Source organism: Orbicella faveolata, unplaced genomic scaffold (genome assembly GCF_042242905.1).
Source record: "Orbicella faveolata isolate gen_17 unplaced genomic scaffold, um_ofav_v1 contig_12, whole genome shotgun sequence".
Taxonomy (NCBI): domain Eukaryota; kingdom Metazoa; phylum Cnidaria; class Anthozoa; order Scleractinia; family Merulinidae; genus Orbicella; species Orbicella faveolata.
In genome coordinates this window covers 16,092,616-16,112,500 of record NW_028301539.1, presented here as the reverse complement: position 1 = coordinate 16,112,500, position 19,885 = coordinate 16,092,616, and the positions used below count along the sequence as shown (strand labels likewise).

General features: G+C 39.5%; 1 protein-coding gene across 2 annotated transcripts in view; it reads right to left on the bottom strand.

Annotated features, from left to right (window-relative positions):
* LOC110045291 (uncharacterized) overlaps window positions 1–12,468 on the bottom strand; it is a 22,479-nt gene extending 10,011 nt beyond the window's left edge. Inside the window, exons 1-7 of one of the 2 annotated variants that reach the window (XM_089282541.1) lie at window positions 12,386–12,468; window positions 10,307–10,602; window positions 3,833–4,804; window positions 3,398–3,500; window positions 1,597–1,770; window positions 988–1,344; window positions 218–520 (exon numbers count right to left, since the gene is read on the bottom strand). In XM_089282541.1, coding sequence (XP_089138667.1) covers window positions 218–520; window positions 988–1,344; window positions 1,597–1,770; window positions 3,398–3,500; window positions 3,833–4,672 — 1,777 coding nt within the window. In that variant the 5' untranslated portion in view covers window positions 4,673–4,804; window positions 10,307–10,602; window positions 12,386–12,468. Of the gene's footprint in view, window positions 1–217; window positions 521–987; window positions 1,345–1,596; window positions 1,771–3,397; window positions 3,501–3,832; window positions 4,805–10,306; window positions 10,603–10,873; window positions 11,363–12,385 lie in introns of those variants that run through there. The other variant, XM_089282540.1, reaches the window with a different exon arrangement.
* Between the last annotated feature and the right edge of the window lie 7,417 nt (window positions 12,469–19,885).

Genomic DNA, 19,885 nt, shown 5'->3' with positions numbered 1-19,885 from the left:
TACTATTGGAATGAGGCCAGCATCACCGAAGAAGCAATTATGCGTCAGAGTTTAACATGTGGCAAAAATAGACATAATGCCAACGTCATTTAGAAATTTTACTCACCCAGTCATACAGACAGCCAATGCAACGACATCTTTTTTTAGCGACTAACGAAATTTAGAATGATTTTACTTTCTGCGTTCCCAGCTCGTCCCGTACCCACATGTAACTTACCTGAACTGCTTTCAACATTTGAACTGTGCTCCACCAAAACAAAGCCATCCTCTACGCTAGCACTTGTGGTTACATCTACTATAGGAACAGATAACGCCGTGCCACCGGGAACAGATTTGGGTTTCGATTTGGTCAGCTTGTGCCCAATTGAACTAAATATGGACGCCTTTTTGTTACCCACAGGGGAAGAATCCTTGTTCTTCTTACTGCCTTCCTTGTAGTCTGTAAGCGATGGGCTTCCTAGTAAAGGGGACGAAGTAGGAGATGCACCCAAAGATTTCTCAGGTGAATCTGGCACGGGACCTGCGCAACAAACCACAGAGAGAAATGGGTGTGCGGTTCTCAATAATGATCAATATTTAATTTTTCCTGACAAAATCAGTTAATTTCAAGTAGACAGATACATGTAATGAAAACACTAATAAATATGAAATAACAAGAAAGGTCTATTTGCTTCACATACCGGTAATCGAAAAAACCCGGATGTTAGGGGTACTTTCCCGCCAAACCTACGCGGTCAGCAAGCTCGCCGAAAGCAACGATAAAACTTCTCCGGAAAAAAAGAAACGAAACTGATGTGATGTTGGTATTACATTGAAACGACCTGAGCTGCAGTTGGTAAGTAAAAATGATAGAAAATTTAAATCTCGGGAAAAACGAAATGTTCGTCGACTTCTACCCCCGTTGAGTTTAGCCCATTCAGCATATAACCGAGACAACTAACTGCGGACTAATAAAATATCATGATCAACTCTTTCAGCTTTACTTACTTGACGAATTTTCAATCGACTTTATTTCCTCATTCAGAACCATTATCCATTCCTCCAGTTCAGCATCATTTTCAGCCGCAAACAAGGGCTCTTCCTTATCACATGTTAACACGAACATGTGGGGCTTGTCATATTCCGCATCGTTGTCATCCAATATTTTTATCGAAGCACCATGCAAGGGAACCTGAATCTCTGCTGTCCCGATCCCAAAGTCTTTATAGCAAAACAGCGACTGTTCTTTTACAACACACCAACGATTTTTCCAATGTGGTCCTTTCTTTCGAAGCAAATATCCAGAAAATGTTGTGCTTTGAAATGAAGTCAACTCACGCGGTGTTTTGATGTCATCTTTACGACCTGTCAACAGAGAAAAAACTAAAATGAATGTTTGAAAAATATAGTCATCACGTAAATTGTAGTTTTTCTTTTAGCCATCCCCACACACGTACCATAAAATTAATACGAGTTATTTGTATTGGAGACAAACTGGTCGTTGCGGTCGTTGCTAGTTTAGTCCACTAACCTACAGAAAAAGGAACTCGACCAAATATTTCTACAATATGGAACTCACACTAGTTCAAAAACATGCATACATTCTCATTTATTTACCTTTCTTGAAGAACGAATCTGTTATCCTTGACTTGACACGCAGAGCCTTAGATGACAATGAATTAACCAGTGATCCATGTCTCTTCACTTTGGAATTTGGGCTTTGAAGGTCTGAGACTGAAGAAGACTTTCCTTCACAACTGCTTGCTGACAGAAAACTACCCTCTGGGTTATCTGAGTTGGAAGAAATCATATTGATTAACCAATTGATTCCCACCTTTCAACCAACCATTTGCACGTGCAAGGGTTTTGTTGCCCGCAAGGTGACAACATTTACAGCTACTTGCAGGATGGCCCGGTTCCCGGCGTCGACAAAACCAGGATCGGACCGGACCGGACCGGACCGGACCGGATCACGGATCGGATCACGGACCGGATCACGAATCGGATCACGGACCGGATCACGGACCGGATCACGGATCGGATCAAGGAAAAAATTCAAGATTCAAAATTCAAAATTTTGTTGAGCAAATTACACTAGAGTGACTACTGTGAGCAGAACGTTTTATTTAATTCAGGTGTGATATTTCTTTATTCTTTTATATTAATATCAAGCCAACTGGGAGCTGGTCACAGGTGAATTTTTTTCAGCCTGTTGGGTTTTGATTGCGATGATCAATCATGTCTTCATATCTTTCTCCGCAGTTCAGATAAATGATATTTCGTATATTCACTTGCATCAAAGGTAAACGGTCATAAACGAGTCAGCATGGTAATAATAAGACGAACGTATGAATAGAAATACAAAAACTAAAAACACTAAAAAATTAAACACCTGATGATTTCAAACAATTTCCGGTTTTGAGACGTCTATACTTTTACAAGATGTGAGTTTGGAATACGATATTTCGCACTGGAATAAAACGAAACAAACCATTTGTATTTCAAGGAAATATAGCTGTTTTACAAAAAATTTATAGGAATAAGATCGATAGTGTGAACGATAACGCAACCCAAGAATAAACAACATTTTAGGAGTTACGTCACGATTGTTAGAGTCATTTTTAGGGTCGTAAAGAGTTGCCTTGAAATAGAATAAAACCTTAAAATGATCGTGTTCTAGGATAGAAAACCCTTAAGAGACAAGAACAAATCAAAACGGAATGAGGATCGTTAAGGATGGCAAAGATTAACGAGGACTGCAAATGACGAACTTGAAAAACTAGGCAAGTGTTTTCAAGATACGCAAATCGTGACGTAGCTCCTTTAAAGCAAGTCATGTCCTTAAGCCTTCGTACGTAAGTTTTCTCATTAACTGTAACGCCAACTGTAACGCTCACATCTGACACGAAAAAGTAGCCGAGAATTAGCTACTGATACTAACAACAATTTCAAAAACGAGAATGGGAGGTTCACGCAAGCTTCGAGCCAACTAACGTTCATTACAATTTAAATTTGTCGTAAATTAGGCGCTTATGTGGCTTTTTAAATAACCTCTTGTCATTCTCTGTAATTAGCATGTCATTGCGTCAAATTCGGGATTCTTATCTTCATTTAACATATTTTAGTTTTCCACTTTTATTTTTTATTTATTTTTATCTTATAAACGATTTTATTTTTTTTTTGGATTTTTTTTTCCTTTAAAACTTTGTTTTTTTTTTCTGTGATCCGATCCGTGATCCGATCCGTGATCCGGTCCAGTCCGATCCAGATTTTGTCGACACCTGGTGCTTAATCCAGCGAGTATATGTATAAGAACTTTGCGGTTAGAAGCTAGTGACAAACACTTCTTTGGGATAAGCAGGACCTCTAATTGTAGAATAGTGCATTGAATGTCAATATACTGATGCATTTAACTCACCGACTTTTCCTACATTATTAGTAGATTTGGCCTTGAAGATTTTCTTCTTCATTTTCCCTCCCTCTTCTGGAATCTTGCATCCTTGTATAATATCTGGTAATATCTAAGACGAAAGAGCAAACAAAACCCAAAAAAGTGAGAGAAATAGGTTTAGAAGGATTAGAGGCACAATCTATTTTATTGTCTACTTAAACTCACTGATACAGTCATACACGTATACCACATATACATGTACATGTACATGTTCATCATACGCCTTATAACCACTGATAATGTTCAAGAGAGCATTGCTAGAGGAGACCATGAAATCTTCTGCTTGAACCCACAACTTTCAAGATGGTCAATCTACAACATACAGGGTACATCCAACTTTTTTAAAAAGTTCACAACTTGTTGGCACAGGGACACATGACATTAAAAGTGCAATTTTGGTACCTCTTGTAGCTCCCTGAATGATTTATCTTCATTTAGTCCTGGTGCAAGGTCATTGTCCATGACAGGTGTTTCATCTTCATCATCTTCAACACTAGCTATGTTCCATGGAGACAAAGATCCAGCAACAACATCTGAGTGTGCATTATCATGATTATCAGTCCAACTTCTACGAGGTTGCATAATTTTAGTCCCGTCAAGACAACCTGAAAGTTTTCTCCTCCTTGACTGGTCATACTTTTCCAGTGTGTCCACAGTAAGACTGTTCCTGTTTGGACTTGATTCATCACCAATGAGTTTAAGGTAAGTGTCATATGAAATAGCAGGTTGATTCTCTGGTGAGTCAGGACTACTATCATCCTCGATAAGTCTTGAAATGACATAATTCACCACGTAAACCCACTCCTGTCTTGATTGCTCCTCTGTTGTTGCAAAAGTAATGCTCTCATGTATTCTTGGAACTGACAAAGTGAATGGAAACATTCTACTTTTCTTTCTATCTGTTGGAATAATTTTTGCTCCTTTAAGTGGAATCTGGAACAACATCTTAGTCTCAGACCTGTGTCGGAAACATGTTAAACATTGATCATTTATTGAAAACCACCTCTTGTGCCATCCCGGATGCTCCCTAATGTACATTGCACCACTGTGAAGTTCCCCAAACTCATTAGGCTGGAGGTCAAGTTTTTCAACTGTGTAGTCAACAAAGACATTATCCCCTGTAAAATATCCTTCTTCTTGACCATTAACATCACTTTCCCAGCCATCAGCAACTTCAATCTCTGCACTGCCTGTCTCTGAGATGATTGTGTCTCGAGACCAAGCATCCACTGAATCCAACATAGGTAGATTGAGAGTGTCTTTGACTTTATATGCCGTAGCATCTGACTGATGCAGTGATGAACTACATAGAAAGATTCCACTTTCCTCTGTGCTACCTGTCCCTTTTCGGCATGGCAGAATGTCAGCACCTTCCTGTTGGCCAATAAGAGTATTGATTTCAAGTTCATTTTCACTTAAAGTATATGTAGCAACAAGAAATTTGCAGTTAGTGGAATATACAAATGTACAATAACACCTCACATAGGTTTTAGCAGATAAACTCCAAGACCTCCCATAGGAAGTGGGGTGGACTGTTTATCTCTGGGGCTCTCACTAGAGACCCGAGAATACAACATGCTGATGTGCTTAGGTGAGCAATTATAGATTTCCTGCAATGTTTCCTGACGGTACTACATTACATGTAGCTTTCCAACTTCAGGTATGTTTCTTTGCCAGCTAAACTTTATTAATTTGAACTAAAGCAACAAGTTATTTATTATTATACATTCAAATGCGACTTACAAAGTGATTTCACTCACAACTGAAGATGGTTGCTGAATGACCAAAACATGTCTGTCAAAATCAAATGTGTCTTCTTCTTTCTAAGTTTAAACTTTCAACTAGGGATCTTTTTATGAACTTTCAAGCACAAAAAATACACAGTGTAGTGGATATTTTTTTTCACCTTTTAAGGTGGCCGAACACAGTTTTCAAGAGCCTATGCCTAATTCACCATTACTTTTAAGCTATTTATGCTTTGGCGCTCGTTTTTTGCAAGAGTCAAGGTTAACCACAGAAAAGTTTATTCTCGCATTTTGGCTAAGGTGTGTGCTGTTGCCATGGCAATGGGGCTGGTTAAAAACAAGGCTTAAAAAATGGTTTTTGTTTATTTAAAAAAAATCCAGTCGTTAGATTTTTTTCATCTTTTGCCCACCACGAATTGACATTAAATCCCTTCTGTCAACACTGTTCTAATAAAATTTTGACATAGGCGATTTTCGTAATTCGCCGTAAATCGTTTTCACCACATGTTCTGTATTATTAAAAATTCCCTATGTCAAAATTCAGATTTTTTGCGATAGATCATTCATGTGGTTTCTGAACTATTTTTTTGCCAAATTTCTTGAAATTCTAACGACTGGATCGTCAGAAATCTGCAAGTTTCTGCAAAAGCAATCGGTCTCAATTTTTCGAGCAACTGCGCATGCGCTGCATTTAACTGGGTTCTTTCGGTAACAAAGAGAAAGCTGAGAATTGCTGGTTTCTTTGCGTCATTACCTTTTCTAACATATCTTTGTAATAAAAGACTAAAGCCATCAATACACTGCATTCAATAATAGAGAAAAAATAGCACAGATAGTGCAGGTGTTGAGTAAATAAAATGGTCGCTCTTTGCAATCCTTGTGCGCACGCTCAATTGCATCAGCAAAAGCGCGCGCGAAAACTGTGTTCGGCCATCTTAACCAAACATATTCCCATGATCCCACCATTTCTACACAAAAATTTCAGGGTTGGCACACAACATTGCTTCCAGTACATACATTGATGAAATTGACAGTGTACAAGTAAATGGGAGGCGCGGTGGCCTCATGGTTAGTGTGCTTGTCTCCGGATCGAGCGGTCCGGGTTCGAGCCCTGGCCGGGGACATTGTGTTGTGTTCTTGGGCAAGACACTTTACTCTCACAGTGCCTCTCTCCACCCAGGTGTATAAATGGGTACCAGCGAACTTAATGCTGGGGGTAACCCTGCAATGGACTAGCATCCCATCCAGGGGGGAGTAGAAATACTCCTAGTCACTTCATGCTACAGAAACCAGGATAAGCTCCGGCCTGATGGGCCACTTGGCTCGCATGCAGACTTCACCTTTACCCTTTACAAGTAAATGTACAAACACCTAGACATATTTTGTATTTGCAAGCCTGCATATTCTTGCTGATAAAGTTGCACGTGGCTACAACATCAGTTAAATGTACCCTGCAACATAGCTTTGCAAACATGTACATATATGTGTACAGCTTTTGGTTGGCAACTAAGTAGATGTGCCTATGTGATCATTACTATGGTTTTTGCCTTTCTTCATCTGTCTTATGCCACCCTATATGCACTTCCATTAATTGGACACATTTCCATGTAGAGCCACAAAATTAGTCCCAGGGGTATCTGACTCATAATAGGCTGACAGTGCAATCTTTGATTAGTGTGAAATTACATCTGATAGTCAGCCATTGAGCCCCCGTGTGCAAATGCAATATGCAATATCATGTGTTAGAATACTAACTATTCATCAAAACATCATACTTAATCAACAGTTAGATGTTTTCTCATTTGTTCACATTTTTTAGTAGTTTTTTAGTAGCAGCTCTACCTTTTAATGCTTAGTTTGAGTATAGGTGCAACTGTTTTGCAATATCTACAGAGATCTCTTCTTGACTTGACTAGATTCTGGCAACCACAAATATATTAATATTCAGTGGCTTGAAAATTGTTAATCTTCCAGCTCTACCTTCCCCTCAACCTGTACTGATTCCTCCCCTTGCAAATACCAGCCCTTGGGGGTCCTCTCTCTCTCTCTTCTCCTGCTCTCATTGGTTAGATAGATCACCACTAAGAATTGCAGGTTTGTTCTCGCCTCACTTTTTGCACAGCCCAAATTGCTATCACCCCATTTTTTGCACAGCCTAAATGTGAAAAAGCTCTTTTTTGTACAGCCCAATTTCATTCGCCTCTTACAGGAATACTTCACCACAAGCTACTTCACCCAATGAACCTTTTCCTGCCCATCCTCTCTCCCAGAAGGGCTTCTAGGTCTAGCCGTTTAACAAAAGAAAACAAATCAAAGAAAACCACAAACCAGTTTGATCACAGCCCACCTGGTTGACAAGCTTTTGGTTGGAACGAGTTTTGTTATAGACATGCTGATATTACTAGAAACTGTCTTAACCATATGTGTCAAAACCAGTGTAATGTAATATGGGTTTTGTATTTTCAAGGTTGCCACATGTCAGGTATCAGTCAAGGAAAAGTCAGGGAATTTTATTTTAAGTCAAGGAAAATTGACATGTTTGAAGAGAAGAGAACAGAGAAAATTGAAATACAGCTGAACCCTAGTTGCTATTTCAAACATCCAAGAGAAACAAAAAATAATTTGAAATAGTGGGAGTTCTAAATGACTGGAGGGCAAATCCAAGGGGTAATGGTTTTGAGCTTGAAATAAAAAGGAATTTGAAATAACCAAGTTTGAGTCAGTATGTTCCAACTGTAATTAAACATGGCTGTTTTATTACTTATAACCAGGGAAGGCTGTGGCCATCCTGATTTTCCAAATGCCCATGCATCGATGCACATACTATCAGCGTGTACAAAGTAAGCCTATTACCAGCAGTGTAATAGGATCACACACCAATGGTTCAGTATATCTTGTTTACAGTTTACTTGAAAGTTTTGACAGCAATTCAAGTTTATTTATCTCAAGCTAATTGAAGTAACAAAGGTCAAACATGCTTGGGCAAAAAAACACAGCTCATGAGCTGATGCACTTTAACTTGTTCTTCTAAAAACAACAGACATTTCTGTAAACAAAGGAATGTCCACATGAGTGTCTGTGACCAATCATATTTAGGGTTGTATCTTACGATGAAAAATATAAAATGACTCAATTCTATACTCACCAACATATGGTATATCAATTATATTCCTCTGCTGTATGTTATGCTAGCAATGTGTGAGGCACACATCACTCTTATCACATAACTATGTCACCCTTTCACCCTCATAACTGCAGTCTGACGGCAGACATAACATTCTGACTACTGATATTACATGCTCGCAAATTCCTCTTTCACATATGCAAAATATGAGCTAGTAAATAAGGATTATGTCACGCTAATGTAGTAAGTTTATCACTACAATAGCTCCTTGCACTTTTACATGTAAGTGCAGTAAAACGTGAAATATATTGCCAAAAATATTCCTTAAAACTTACAGTACTGTTACACCGTACTTGAATTTAACCATGAAACGTTTTAAAACGTTAGTTACTTCTTCGATTTAATAGTAATGTTTTGTTGTTGTACCAATTAAAAGTATCAGAATTTTTGTATGAATAACCAACACTGTGTTGATGAAACTATGCTTTTGTTCAAAGGTTAGTTGTGTCAATACGTTTGCTATATACAGTGTCTTATAAATTTGAAGAAATCTGAAATATCGTGGATAACTTTAGAATAATACAACGGGTTGTAGACAATCTGATTGACATGCCTTAACGAACAGCAGTGAAATAATCCCCTCACTTTTTGAGAAAGAAATTACTTGCTTTATAGGTACCCAGATAGGTACCTACGAAGCTAATAAACTAAGAGAAACTGTGCAATAGCAGCAAGACAAAACAACGATTAGCTCACTGAGTGATTTGGAGTCAATGACCTTTAATCTAGGAATCTAGTTTTGCGGCAACAAGCATGCACCGAAGATAGCGTTCAAGCTGAAAAGCACATGTATAAGAACAATTGTTTATCATCAATCACAACTATTGGAGCCGGCGACGTTTCTTTCAATTTGCCTGCTTAAACAGGTACACATGGCTCCACAGGATCCGCTTGAAAAAAAAAAGTCAAACCGTGATTGCAGATTAATGAGAACTAAATCAGAGGCTCCAAAATCTGGTGTTGTGAAAAGGTCAGGCAGTTGCGTTAACCACACAAGCTGTTATTTTGGAGATAAAACAGTAGGGTAAACAAAGCGAACAACAGAATATTACGTGAATGAATCTGTCATTTATAACAATTAAAACTGGTCTCTAGGAGCCAAAAATTTCGGCTGAGCCGCTCAAAAGTCAGGATGACTGAATTTTTGGTCGGCACGGAAATTCGTTTGTGGGTATAAAACACCTACGCAATTCACAACATCTTATGTATTAACTTCTGTGAATTAGCGAGTTTGTAATATGTACGACCTTGTACAATGCCAAACTTGAAAAGATAGATTTGCTTGGTGTGACGAAAGAAGCACATTTAGAAGGGAAACCCACTTGAATGTAGTTCATTTCATTGCTTCCTGCGAACACTGTTTCGATAATTACTATATTTCCACCTACAATTACATGCATGATGAAACAAACTACATCGATCGCTTGCATATTACTTTAGGAATTTACCACGGTGAAAACTCCTAACATCCTAAGGCTGGCTTTGTTCCGCAAGACCTGATCAATTAACGTCTGTGGTTTTCCTATCCAATCTGCTTTTTTTGTGAAAACAAGCGCTATCTTTGTGAAAGCAAACGCTTGGCGGAATTCACGAATTGGATAATTGTCGTATCAAGAATTGCGGTTCTTGATATTATCAAGCAGTTGAATGTCACTATTAGCCCGCTACGCTCTGCCAACCCCGCCAAGCACATTACAAAATGCCTCTAAGGGAAAAGAACGTGAGTGTTGTACCCATCCAAATACAAGCATTGCGAGCCAAAAAAAGAAAACTTTAAGACAAAGAACATCTAGAATTGATACTCTCGAACCCGCGATCGATTCACTTGTGTACTCGTGTGTTGCAATTAAATTAACACGGGTGCTCTCCGCATTACTAGCCTGCGTCATGTGTATTGCGATCAGTGTTTCTTATTTAGCAAACACAGTGATAAGAATAAATAAATACCTTTTCGTCTAGAACGGCAGTTTCTTCTGGCCAATGCGCTTGCTCTGTGCTGTCTTCGGTGTAACCTTTGACGAAAACAAGGTCGTCGCCTGACCGTGAAACTTGCGATTGTTCCTGAGGTGACTCGTTGTCGTTATTCGTTGAAGTGTGTATTTCTTGAACGCGTGATTTCGATCCAAGGTTGTCGAGAATGGCCACAAAATCAAGCCGTATTTTTTCTCCCTTTTCACTCAGATTTTCCTGGGTTAAAATTTCCTCTAGAAATATATCTAATCCAGGCAAAGCAAAGTTGATCACTGCGAAGTGAAAAAAGGCCCGCTGAAGTTATAATTGACTAACTAAGCTCAGCAAGTTAATTATAGAACTCCTCAAATGAATGGACTTAAACTGCTAAAGAGCTACCTAAGATTATACATTTTTCACAATAGAAATATACAAAAAAAGCAAATGAGCGTCCAATGGCGTTTGCGAATCAAGAAAGCAAGTATGCACGCACGAGGTAGATATATCAACAGGGTTGCAAAAACGGAAAAACATCACTGATCTGTCAAGACTAGCAAACACTACCTGCAAGTTTGTCTTTCTCAGCAAGGCCTTTAAAGAATTCTTCAGCATTCATCTTATAGCGAGCATAATCATTCTAAGCTCTATGAAACAAACATCGCTGTCCTCAGCAGGGTCACAATTGAAATAGGAGCCACACATCAAGTTGGACATTTGAGTCTCCTACGGAATGTATACACGACGGACAGTTCGCCTCTCTGTTATGTTACCGGATATCCTCGGCGCCTCAAGCTCTGGGAACAATTGGCTCAAGCATATGACACCATTTAGAGACGTAAACGCCAGCTCGCTTCCGATAAAAATCCGTGGACTGAAGTGCCTAGCGCATATATCAAAGTGGCTGGATACTTTTCTGTGGACATTTTTAGCATCTTTTTTTTCCGCAGACAGTCACTAACTTATCAAATTGCTGATTGATCGAAGTGCGCATGGCAACAGGTAACATACAATGCAACTGTCAAGGGGCTGTCAACTTGATTATTTGACTTTCATTTCATTGGACAGAACAACAACAGACTTAGGTTATTAATTAGCGGCGCGGGTTGAGTTATTATCCAGCATGACAAACTTTTAGATACCAAACAGCTCAATCGAACAGAAAGTAAATAAAGTGTTGCTCCAAATCCTATGAATGCGATTTTTTGCCGTAAACAAAGCTTTGCGGCACGACAATAGTTAATAAAAAGTTCTGTGCACAAGCCACCGCCAGAATTGCCGCTTTCTTGTTCTTTCTGCAACCGTTGCACACAAAGCAACGCCGTTTTAGAACAAGTCGCAAAGTAGTTTTAATTCGTATTGTAATTTTTTTGTTAAGGAAGTGAGAATAAAGGTTATGCATTGTTAGCTTCCACAAAGTCAATACTGAGTTATGGAGCGGAACTGGCGATAACCAGCTCTGCACGTCGCACTGAAAAGGGAAGATTCTCTGCACTCTTCCACATGTATATATGTAAACTGTGACTGTGACATGAAGTTTATGTGTTGTTGAATTACGGTGGAATTGGCCTTGTTTTGATCAGCTTAATACAAAGTTTCAAAGATTAGGGATGTGGCTTGCGCCGCGCCAAACGAACTCAATGTTGACCAACGTGTCCATTACGGTCCCATTAGTAACCGAAAAGAAATTGTGAGAAGCCAAATGCTAAAAGATGTATTCTCGAAGTCAGCTTACTCGATCGATGCGGTCTTATAACAAACTATGTTGACCGACCAAAAATAATTATGCCGCTTATACATTTGACTCTAATGACGGAATTATCTCTCTTTGCCCCTCCTACCAACTAGGAAAGTTAAATAGAAGGTGGCATTTGAATAAACAGTGTTAGCCGAATAAAATATATGCGAAAAGTGAGCATTATTGACTAGTAGTAAGATGAAACAAGTATGTGTCAGATCGGACCGTCGGACACGGTCTGCCCGCAAGAAGCTGGGCCAAACAGTGCTGCCTTAAATCAAATTCTAAGCGCCCTGTCACCAATAGATAAGCTCGTATATTGGCTTGAGTAGATCACTTACCAGTAACAAAGACGCTTGGTTCAGGTAAATGGTGGTAGTGTGAACAACCCGTTTGGTTTTCAACAGCACGATGGTAAAGTTCGAATCACTTCAGAAATATCACTAAGAAAAACAATTCCAAAGAAGACGTAATGACGTCAACGGGTCATGCTTGAATTGAACTTTTTGTTTTTCGACTGAAGGTATTCAACTGGGATTTCAATTGAAAAGAAAGCGTGTTAGTTGACGTAAAGTTTACCTTATTATCTCTTCTGTTTAGTACTGATATGCAAAACTCGCTTACCGCCAAAGTTTCGAAATTTCTCGGTTGGCAATTGCGAGGGCAATTGACTCTTTTCATTCGTGCAAGTGGGCTAAGTGACCGCCGGCTACAGTGCGTTGGAGCTCAAGCCGCAATTCCACATTTGCATGCACTTTAGTTCTTAATTTTGTGTTGTTTTGTTTTGTTTTGTTTAATTTGTCAACAGATACTTCTTCGAATTTCGCATAGTCAGGCTCTAAATAGTGTTTTTCGTCCCTTTTTGTTTCTGCAATGGAATGAAAGAAAAGGATTGAAAATCATGCAGCGACTCCTGTCGTGGAACTAATTTGAAACAATTAGAGCACAAGATCGAATTTGTTTAACCAAGTGTGCAGGAGAAATTAACCGCAACAAGAAATAAGTTTGTATGTGTGGAATGATGCAGAGTTTCCTTTCGTTGCCTTGCATTGACCAACGGTTCAAAGTTCTATCGTGCGATCTATGAGCTAGAGGTACTGATTTTTGGCGCCCAGAGAAGTATCTGAGTCGAATGTTATTACTGTTACTAATTTGAACTATCGAACAACAAACAAACATGCATGACCGAAAGTGAAGAATGATCATCGCAGTAAATTTTCCAATTTAAGCAATTGGAAAGAAACCTGAAAAAAATCAGGGCTTCAACGGGATTCGAACCCGTGACCTCCGCGAATACCGGTGCGATGCTCTACCAACTGAGCTGTGAAGCCACACATTGGGAGCGAGGTCAGTTACTTCTTCTTTCCAATTCCAAGAGAACGTTGATTTTGTTTTTTTTTCCGGAAGCAGGACGTGAGGTACACGACCAGCGCGGCTCGTTTAACCCCCGGTTAGAAGATGTTCAAATGACATTTGCGGACATTTCATGTGAGGCGGAAACAAAGTAGTTATTTATTATTTGCTGAAAGATTACTTCGATTCTAAATCGGTCCATAGACCGAAATTACTGAATGACCTTGTCACGTTTTCTTTGATCGCTGTAATTCTCAGGGTCTTGGCGATCATGTCCTAAGCATAGTCACCCAATTTTACACGGTACTTTCTCTTAGTTTTGACGAACAGCTAGTTGGGGTAGGAATTGATTTCAGTTCGATCATGGAACGAATGTGCCAGTGTGCTTTTAGCCTCGAAAAGGATGACTAAACTTTATTTTCCGGTCACTTGAATGAGACAACAATGTTTGGATCTCGATTTAGCACACTGAGGTCTCGGTTTTTTTTTTTTTTTTTTGTTTTTTTTTTGTTTTTGCTTCATTGAGATTTTTATTTGCTAGGTATGTTTTTCCAATTCAAGCGCAATCACATGTTATTCACAGGCCCATCCTGAACGCGGGGCACGGAAAGCTGATAACAATACAAATTTCAAGTACTTACAGGGATCATGACCACATTAGCGTTGGTATTGCTCCAATTGCTCCATCTCGGCTAATCTAAGACGGGATTAGTACAAATGTATCCGTGACAAGCAAGCCCAGCTATCTTCAAGAATGCTTACAATATTTTGGCATTTTTCCTTGATGCCTTGCCGTTGAGTGGATTAAACTTGTTTTCCAACAAGTTTGTCACAGAAAAATATGATCGATATTTACGTTAGCCGAGGCAGTTGCATTCTGCCTTTTAGTGTCAAGTCCAGTAGGTTGGTTTGTGGCCCGGGGAGGGTACTCCCTTATATGGGCTATATAGGTATGTGCGGTACCAAAGGGTATGGTTTTTCAGCCGTTTTGGTCATAAGTAGGTATAGATTTTAGCTGATTTTGGTCATAAATAGGGTATGATTTTTGCACTTTAGCCTTCATATGGGTAAGTTTTTAAGAAGAAGCCACTTTTTCATCATTATCAAAAAGAAAAACAACAAAAGCCCTTCACAAATTATGTTTATGGTAACTTAACATTGGTCTGAGCTAGGAAACCAATTATAACGCAGGTCTGAAACAGGGTTTTGATTTAAGGGTCAGGTCATAAATAGGGTTTCAAATTTTTGGTCAGGTCATAAAAAGGGTAGGTAATATCGCAGATTTGGTCATAAATAGGGTAAGGGGTTTGGGAAGCGGGCCGCACACCCCCACTCAATTTTTCTGGAAGTAACTTTCACCCCCCCCCCCCCGGGGTTTATGGGGCCGATTCATTTGATGACCTTATGATTTTAATAGTTTTATTAAGTTAACAGGCTTGACTCTGTCCTTTAACAGTACATTAGCATACTTGTACAATAACGGTATCGAGAGAGAGAGACCACAGCAACTATGTATACACATTTCAAATAAACCCTCTTGTTGCTATGCTGGAGCTGACATGTTCCGGAAAAATGCTTTTGTATCTGACAAAAAATTCTGTTATGGGCTCAATTTATTACAGATACCACTTATATCGAGTGTAATGGCAATATGACGTGTGTGTGTGTGTGACCGGACACAACCGTTTGACTGCCTGCATGAATACATCAACGTATTACATACATGTTGAAAAACAGCTTCACCGTAAAATCAGCCGGCTTTCCCAGCGAATAACGATATAGAATTACGGCAATGCCAAATTCCAAATCTTTCGTCGTAGTGATAACTAGGGGGCTTATGCTGTATTATGTAATAGTATTTTAATACTGTTTAAAACAAGGAAAAAATTGGCAACTGAGTGGTGATTAAACGCTCTGGTTAAACTGAATTGTATATTACTTAAACAGTAAAACACGAACTCTAGTAAAAGTCACGAACATTAGTAACGTGTTCAAATATCCCATGCCCCTTAAATTCAATAGCCGCCCCCGTCCGGCACGCAACGGACTGAACGGAAGCCGAGAATCCAGTCCGCGGCCGACGCTTTTGGACCCTTCGTAACGTCACGTAGTCGGTATTGAAGATGCCTTGCCACACTTTACACAGCCTCATTCAAAGGAGCTTGCAAGCTGTAGTCTGTTGCGTTTCTTCCCATTTGACGAACTCTTGATACCTTCCCCTCCCCTCCCCTCCCCCCCGCCACCCGTGCCTTGAGCAATCCAATAATGGGAGACTGACCTCAGGAAGTTAACTGCATCGCTGAAAACCGTGAAAACTACGCGCCTCGACCCGTAACGTTACTTTAGCCTGAAAGCTCATATATAGTGTAAATCAAAATGGGTAAAGGATGACCTCTCTTTTTTTCAATCCTTGGTTGATGATTTACATACGAAGAACAGGTTATCTCTTTCACCACTTTCGTTATCTAAAAGTTGTGACTCCTTGTTGTCCCGCCTGGTGTTTTGCGCTTTTCATCTAATCTAATGGCGCGATTACTATAAGTTTTTTTTTTCTCAGTTCCTTGTTGCAGTTGTTGTTGTTGCTGTCAGTCGCTCCGCTTTGTTGATCAGGTTTTTATGTTGTTGATGTCGTAAAGATCGTTAAATTTTTGCCGGTAGACTGATTAACTTACGGACTCATTACTGATTATATCAAATTCACCTCGGAACTTCTCAGGGTATGTAACTGATCATCGCATTTGATACGCTTCAAAAAAGCTTCATGTAGGACGTTCAGAAGTTAGGTTGAACTGATAAAAACGAAAATGGATCAGGAAAGGTCGAACGGTTTTGTGCATCTTGCTTGCGTGAAGAAATGCATAATCACTATGTTTACTTCCCTTGTAGGTTTGACCAAAAATTTGACGCCTTCAACTAATCTCCTATTAGTAAGACGATCACGTTTTCCCGAGAGGGCATGCAAAGTCAAGTAACTGAGAAACGCCTCTCGGAAAGTCAACAACCGTGCAAGGACTGTTTGTGCTATGATGTCATTGCCTGTGAATATTCCGAAGCGACCGACTCTGACCCAGGCTCTTCCTGGGGAAGGCTGAGAGGACCTTGACAGAAAATCAACATACTGCACTGCCTGATGTCAGGCCTTCGGTCTAACTGGACAGCCAGTATGGTGTTTAATTTCTAAAGCGAGGAAAAAGCGATGGCGGCTGTTCTAGATTTTACTACAAGACCTTCGGAACATAAAAAACCTTTTCCAACCGAGACGCTATCCGTAAGGCCAGGAAAGCTTTTTTTAATTTAAAAAGGCAGAACAATTGATCCCGATGGTCTGAACATCCGCGAAGAAACATATTAACAGCCGATTAGATCACTATTGATTCAACGTATACCAGCAGGATCATCGTTCCGGCTGCTTGCTTAAAGAATTTTTAGCTCAGACAGTACTTGAGATATGTGACGGCTTGACAGGAACGCAGCTAGTGGGGGGGGGGGGGTCTTGGGGTGCCCGTGACCCCCCTTTGGTAAGTCTTTTTTAACTGAAACAACCTACAACAGGTGGCGAAAACGACATGACAATATGGTGATTACCCTAACTTTGACAGTGTGACCCCTCCTTTGAAAAAATCCTGGCTACGCCCCCGCTTGATAGAATTTGTGTTATTTTCTTGTCAGTGTATCTCTATAATCGTGAGGGTGCAGTAAAACTAGCGTTTCACAGGGGTCGTGTTTTGTAGTCATAAATTTACTTTAGCTATGTGTCATCGCAGTGTCCGAAATTTGCCCCAAATGAGATAAAAAGTGTCCGAAAATTAAACAAACAAAACGTCCATTTACTGCAAGTAATGTATCCCCCACCATCGCAGTGCTGTGGTTATGTGTGATTTGTTTGAAATTCCCTCGAAGAAATTTCGCTTTTCCGTTGCCAAGCTGTAAATAAAGTGTGGATGGGTTAAATTTATAGCCGCGAATTGATCAAAATCAGTTTTAACAACCAGCTGAGACGTAAAGCGTTCACCGTTAACTGATAGTCGAGATCTGCAAAATTTACTGAAAGCTAAGGATTAACCGATAGCAGAGAAATCGCCGAAAGTTTAATTGAGAAGGGACTGGTCATTATATGAACGGGGTGGGGGGAGTGCATTGGGCTAGTAAAAAAGGAAGACGCCCACCCTTTTTTATGCAGTAAAAAAAAAGAGGTTGAGCGGGCGTAAAAATAAAAACAAGCTACGTTAGTTAAGAAATAGAAAACATGGACCGTGTTTCTATCGAGTTTTAGTATAAATCTATTAGCGTTCTATCACGAATGCCGTCCTCTGATTGGCTACGCTACTCACGTTCTATTCTGTGATAGATAGTGAGTAGCGCAGCAGCGTGCGCTGGGGGCCGCTTCTTTGTGTTTTCGAAGTGTCTGAAAAGGATTTAGATGAAAGTTTTGAACGGCTAGTAGATATATACTAAAACAATTAGATTATTCGCTCTCGATTTCTATGCGTGATAGTTGACTCCGGCTGCGCCCTCGTCACCTATCACGATAGAAATCTCGAGCTCATAATCTAATTGTTTAATAGGAATACGAGTGGAAGTTTGGGAGAACGAGAAATATTGTGGGAACACGAGCCGCAGGCGAGTGTTTCCACAGCTTTTTTGAGTTCTCCCAAACTTTCACGAGTATTTCTATAACTTGATAGAAACACGGAGAACATGTTTTCTACTGATTTCTTTTGGAAAACACTGCGACGAAAAAAGAGGAAAACTTTTTAAGTTTGATTTAATATCAAAATGTAATTCTTTTTGCTCGCGTCATCATTACGTCAACAGCCCGTGCTAGTTCTTTGTTTCTATCGAGTTTTAGTATAAATCTACTGGCGTTCTATCACGAATGCCGTTCTCTGATTGGCTACGCTACTCACAATCTATTCTGTGATAGATAGTGAGTAGCGTAGCCGTGAGCCCTTGTTAACAAAATGTCAGCCGCCTCTTGCCGTTTCAAAGTGCCTGTGAGGAGGATTTAAATAAAGTTTTGAACGACTAGTAGATTATTACTAAAACAATTAGGTTACTGGCTCTCGATTTCTATGCGTGATAGAAATCTCGAGCTCATAATCTAATTGTTTAATAGAAACACGATTTTTAACCAATCAGAGCGCGTATTTTCTTAGGACTGTTTTCTAATATTCCATTGGTTGACAGCTGTTTGAAAGCTTGAATGTCTACCTTGTACGAGGAAAAATAACAACTTCAATACAAGGAACAAACTTTCATCAGTTGAACTTCCCAAATTTAAACTGGAGTTTGGCCGTAAAGTTTTCCTCTTTTAGGTACTTCAATACAGTATAGCTTAGAAATGTGAATTCTAGAGTATTTTTAGACAAAATTAAAGCTCAACGAACATTTTCATTTGCAGTTTTTTAATGTGATTTTTACATGTACGTTTTACTGATGTGGTTTTCTTAAGTAGTTTTTTTTTTACTTTATAAGTTTAACAGCACCCCTGTGATGGGTTCAGTACTATCAGTACTGATGAGTTTGACGTATTTAAACATTGTTTTTATTGTTTTCATATTATTTCAGTTATGCACTACAGAGGAAGTTGGTCGATCATGTGCAAAGCATGTTTTAATTTGGTCATGAGCAGCAAAACTGGATGCACTTGAAAAGGGCTTTTCTGTGACAATAAAGCACCCAAGACGGAGCAAGAAGAAAATGCATGCACTCACCAACAAAAGAAGCACAAAAAAAAATCCGCTAAATTCTGCTTTTTTTCAGGAAATAAGAAAGGTCATGTATTATCCATGTATGGCAAAGCATATCTACGTCCTGGGACTGATGTTGGGGTACGTGACACTTTGTCGGGAAAAATACATGATGTTTGGGACAAAGAGAAGCACAAAAAAAGGCTTCCACATCATGATTTCAGTACTCAAGTGCATATCACTCCTTCTTCATTTCGTCGTAGACATCAAGAAATCATGGACGAAAGCCTTAATCTCGGGAAAGACACAGATCAAACCATTGCTAACGTAAGACCGAAATGCTGCATCAGTAGTTCAGTGTTTTAGCTTCATAAACCTGTTGCTAAGGAGAGACTGATGTTCCTCCCTAACTGAGATTACTTTATTTACAACTCTGGGAAGAAAAACAAAATCTCTTCCATTGAATTTCATATTCATACAAACTCATATCTTTAGCTCAGGCTTCCTATATCGCAACGATTCGTCCTAAAACAATTCAAACTTCAGGAAATTTGGACGGATGTTTTTAGCGAGGGACAAGGAGCAGACTAAGGGTACAAGGAGAACTCTAACCGCACAGTTTAGTACCATTAACCAATAAACAAACGGCACTCGACATCGAGTAGTTCTGGACTTCGGAAAATTGTCAGTACGTGTCAACATCGCATAGGAATCATTGTTGTTGACCTCAAAATATTTCTTGTGATACTAGCTACAAGAGTTATAGATCATTGTAGTGGTTATTAGTGCTATCAAAAT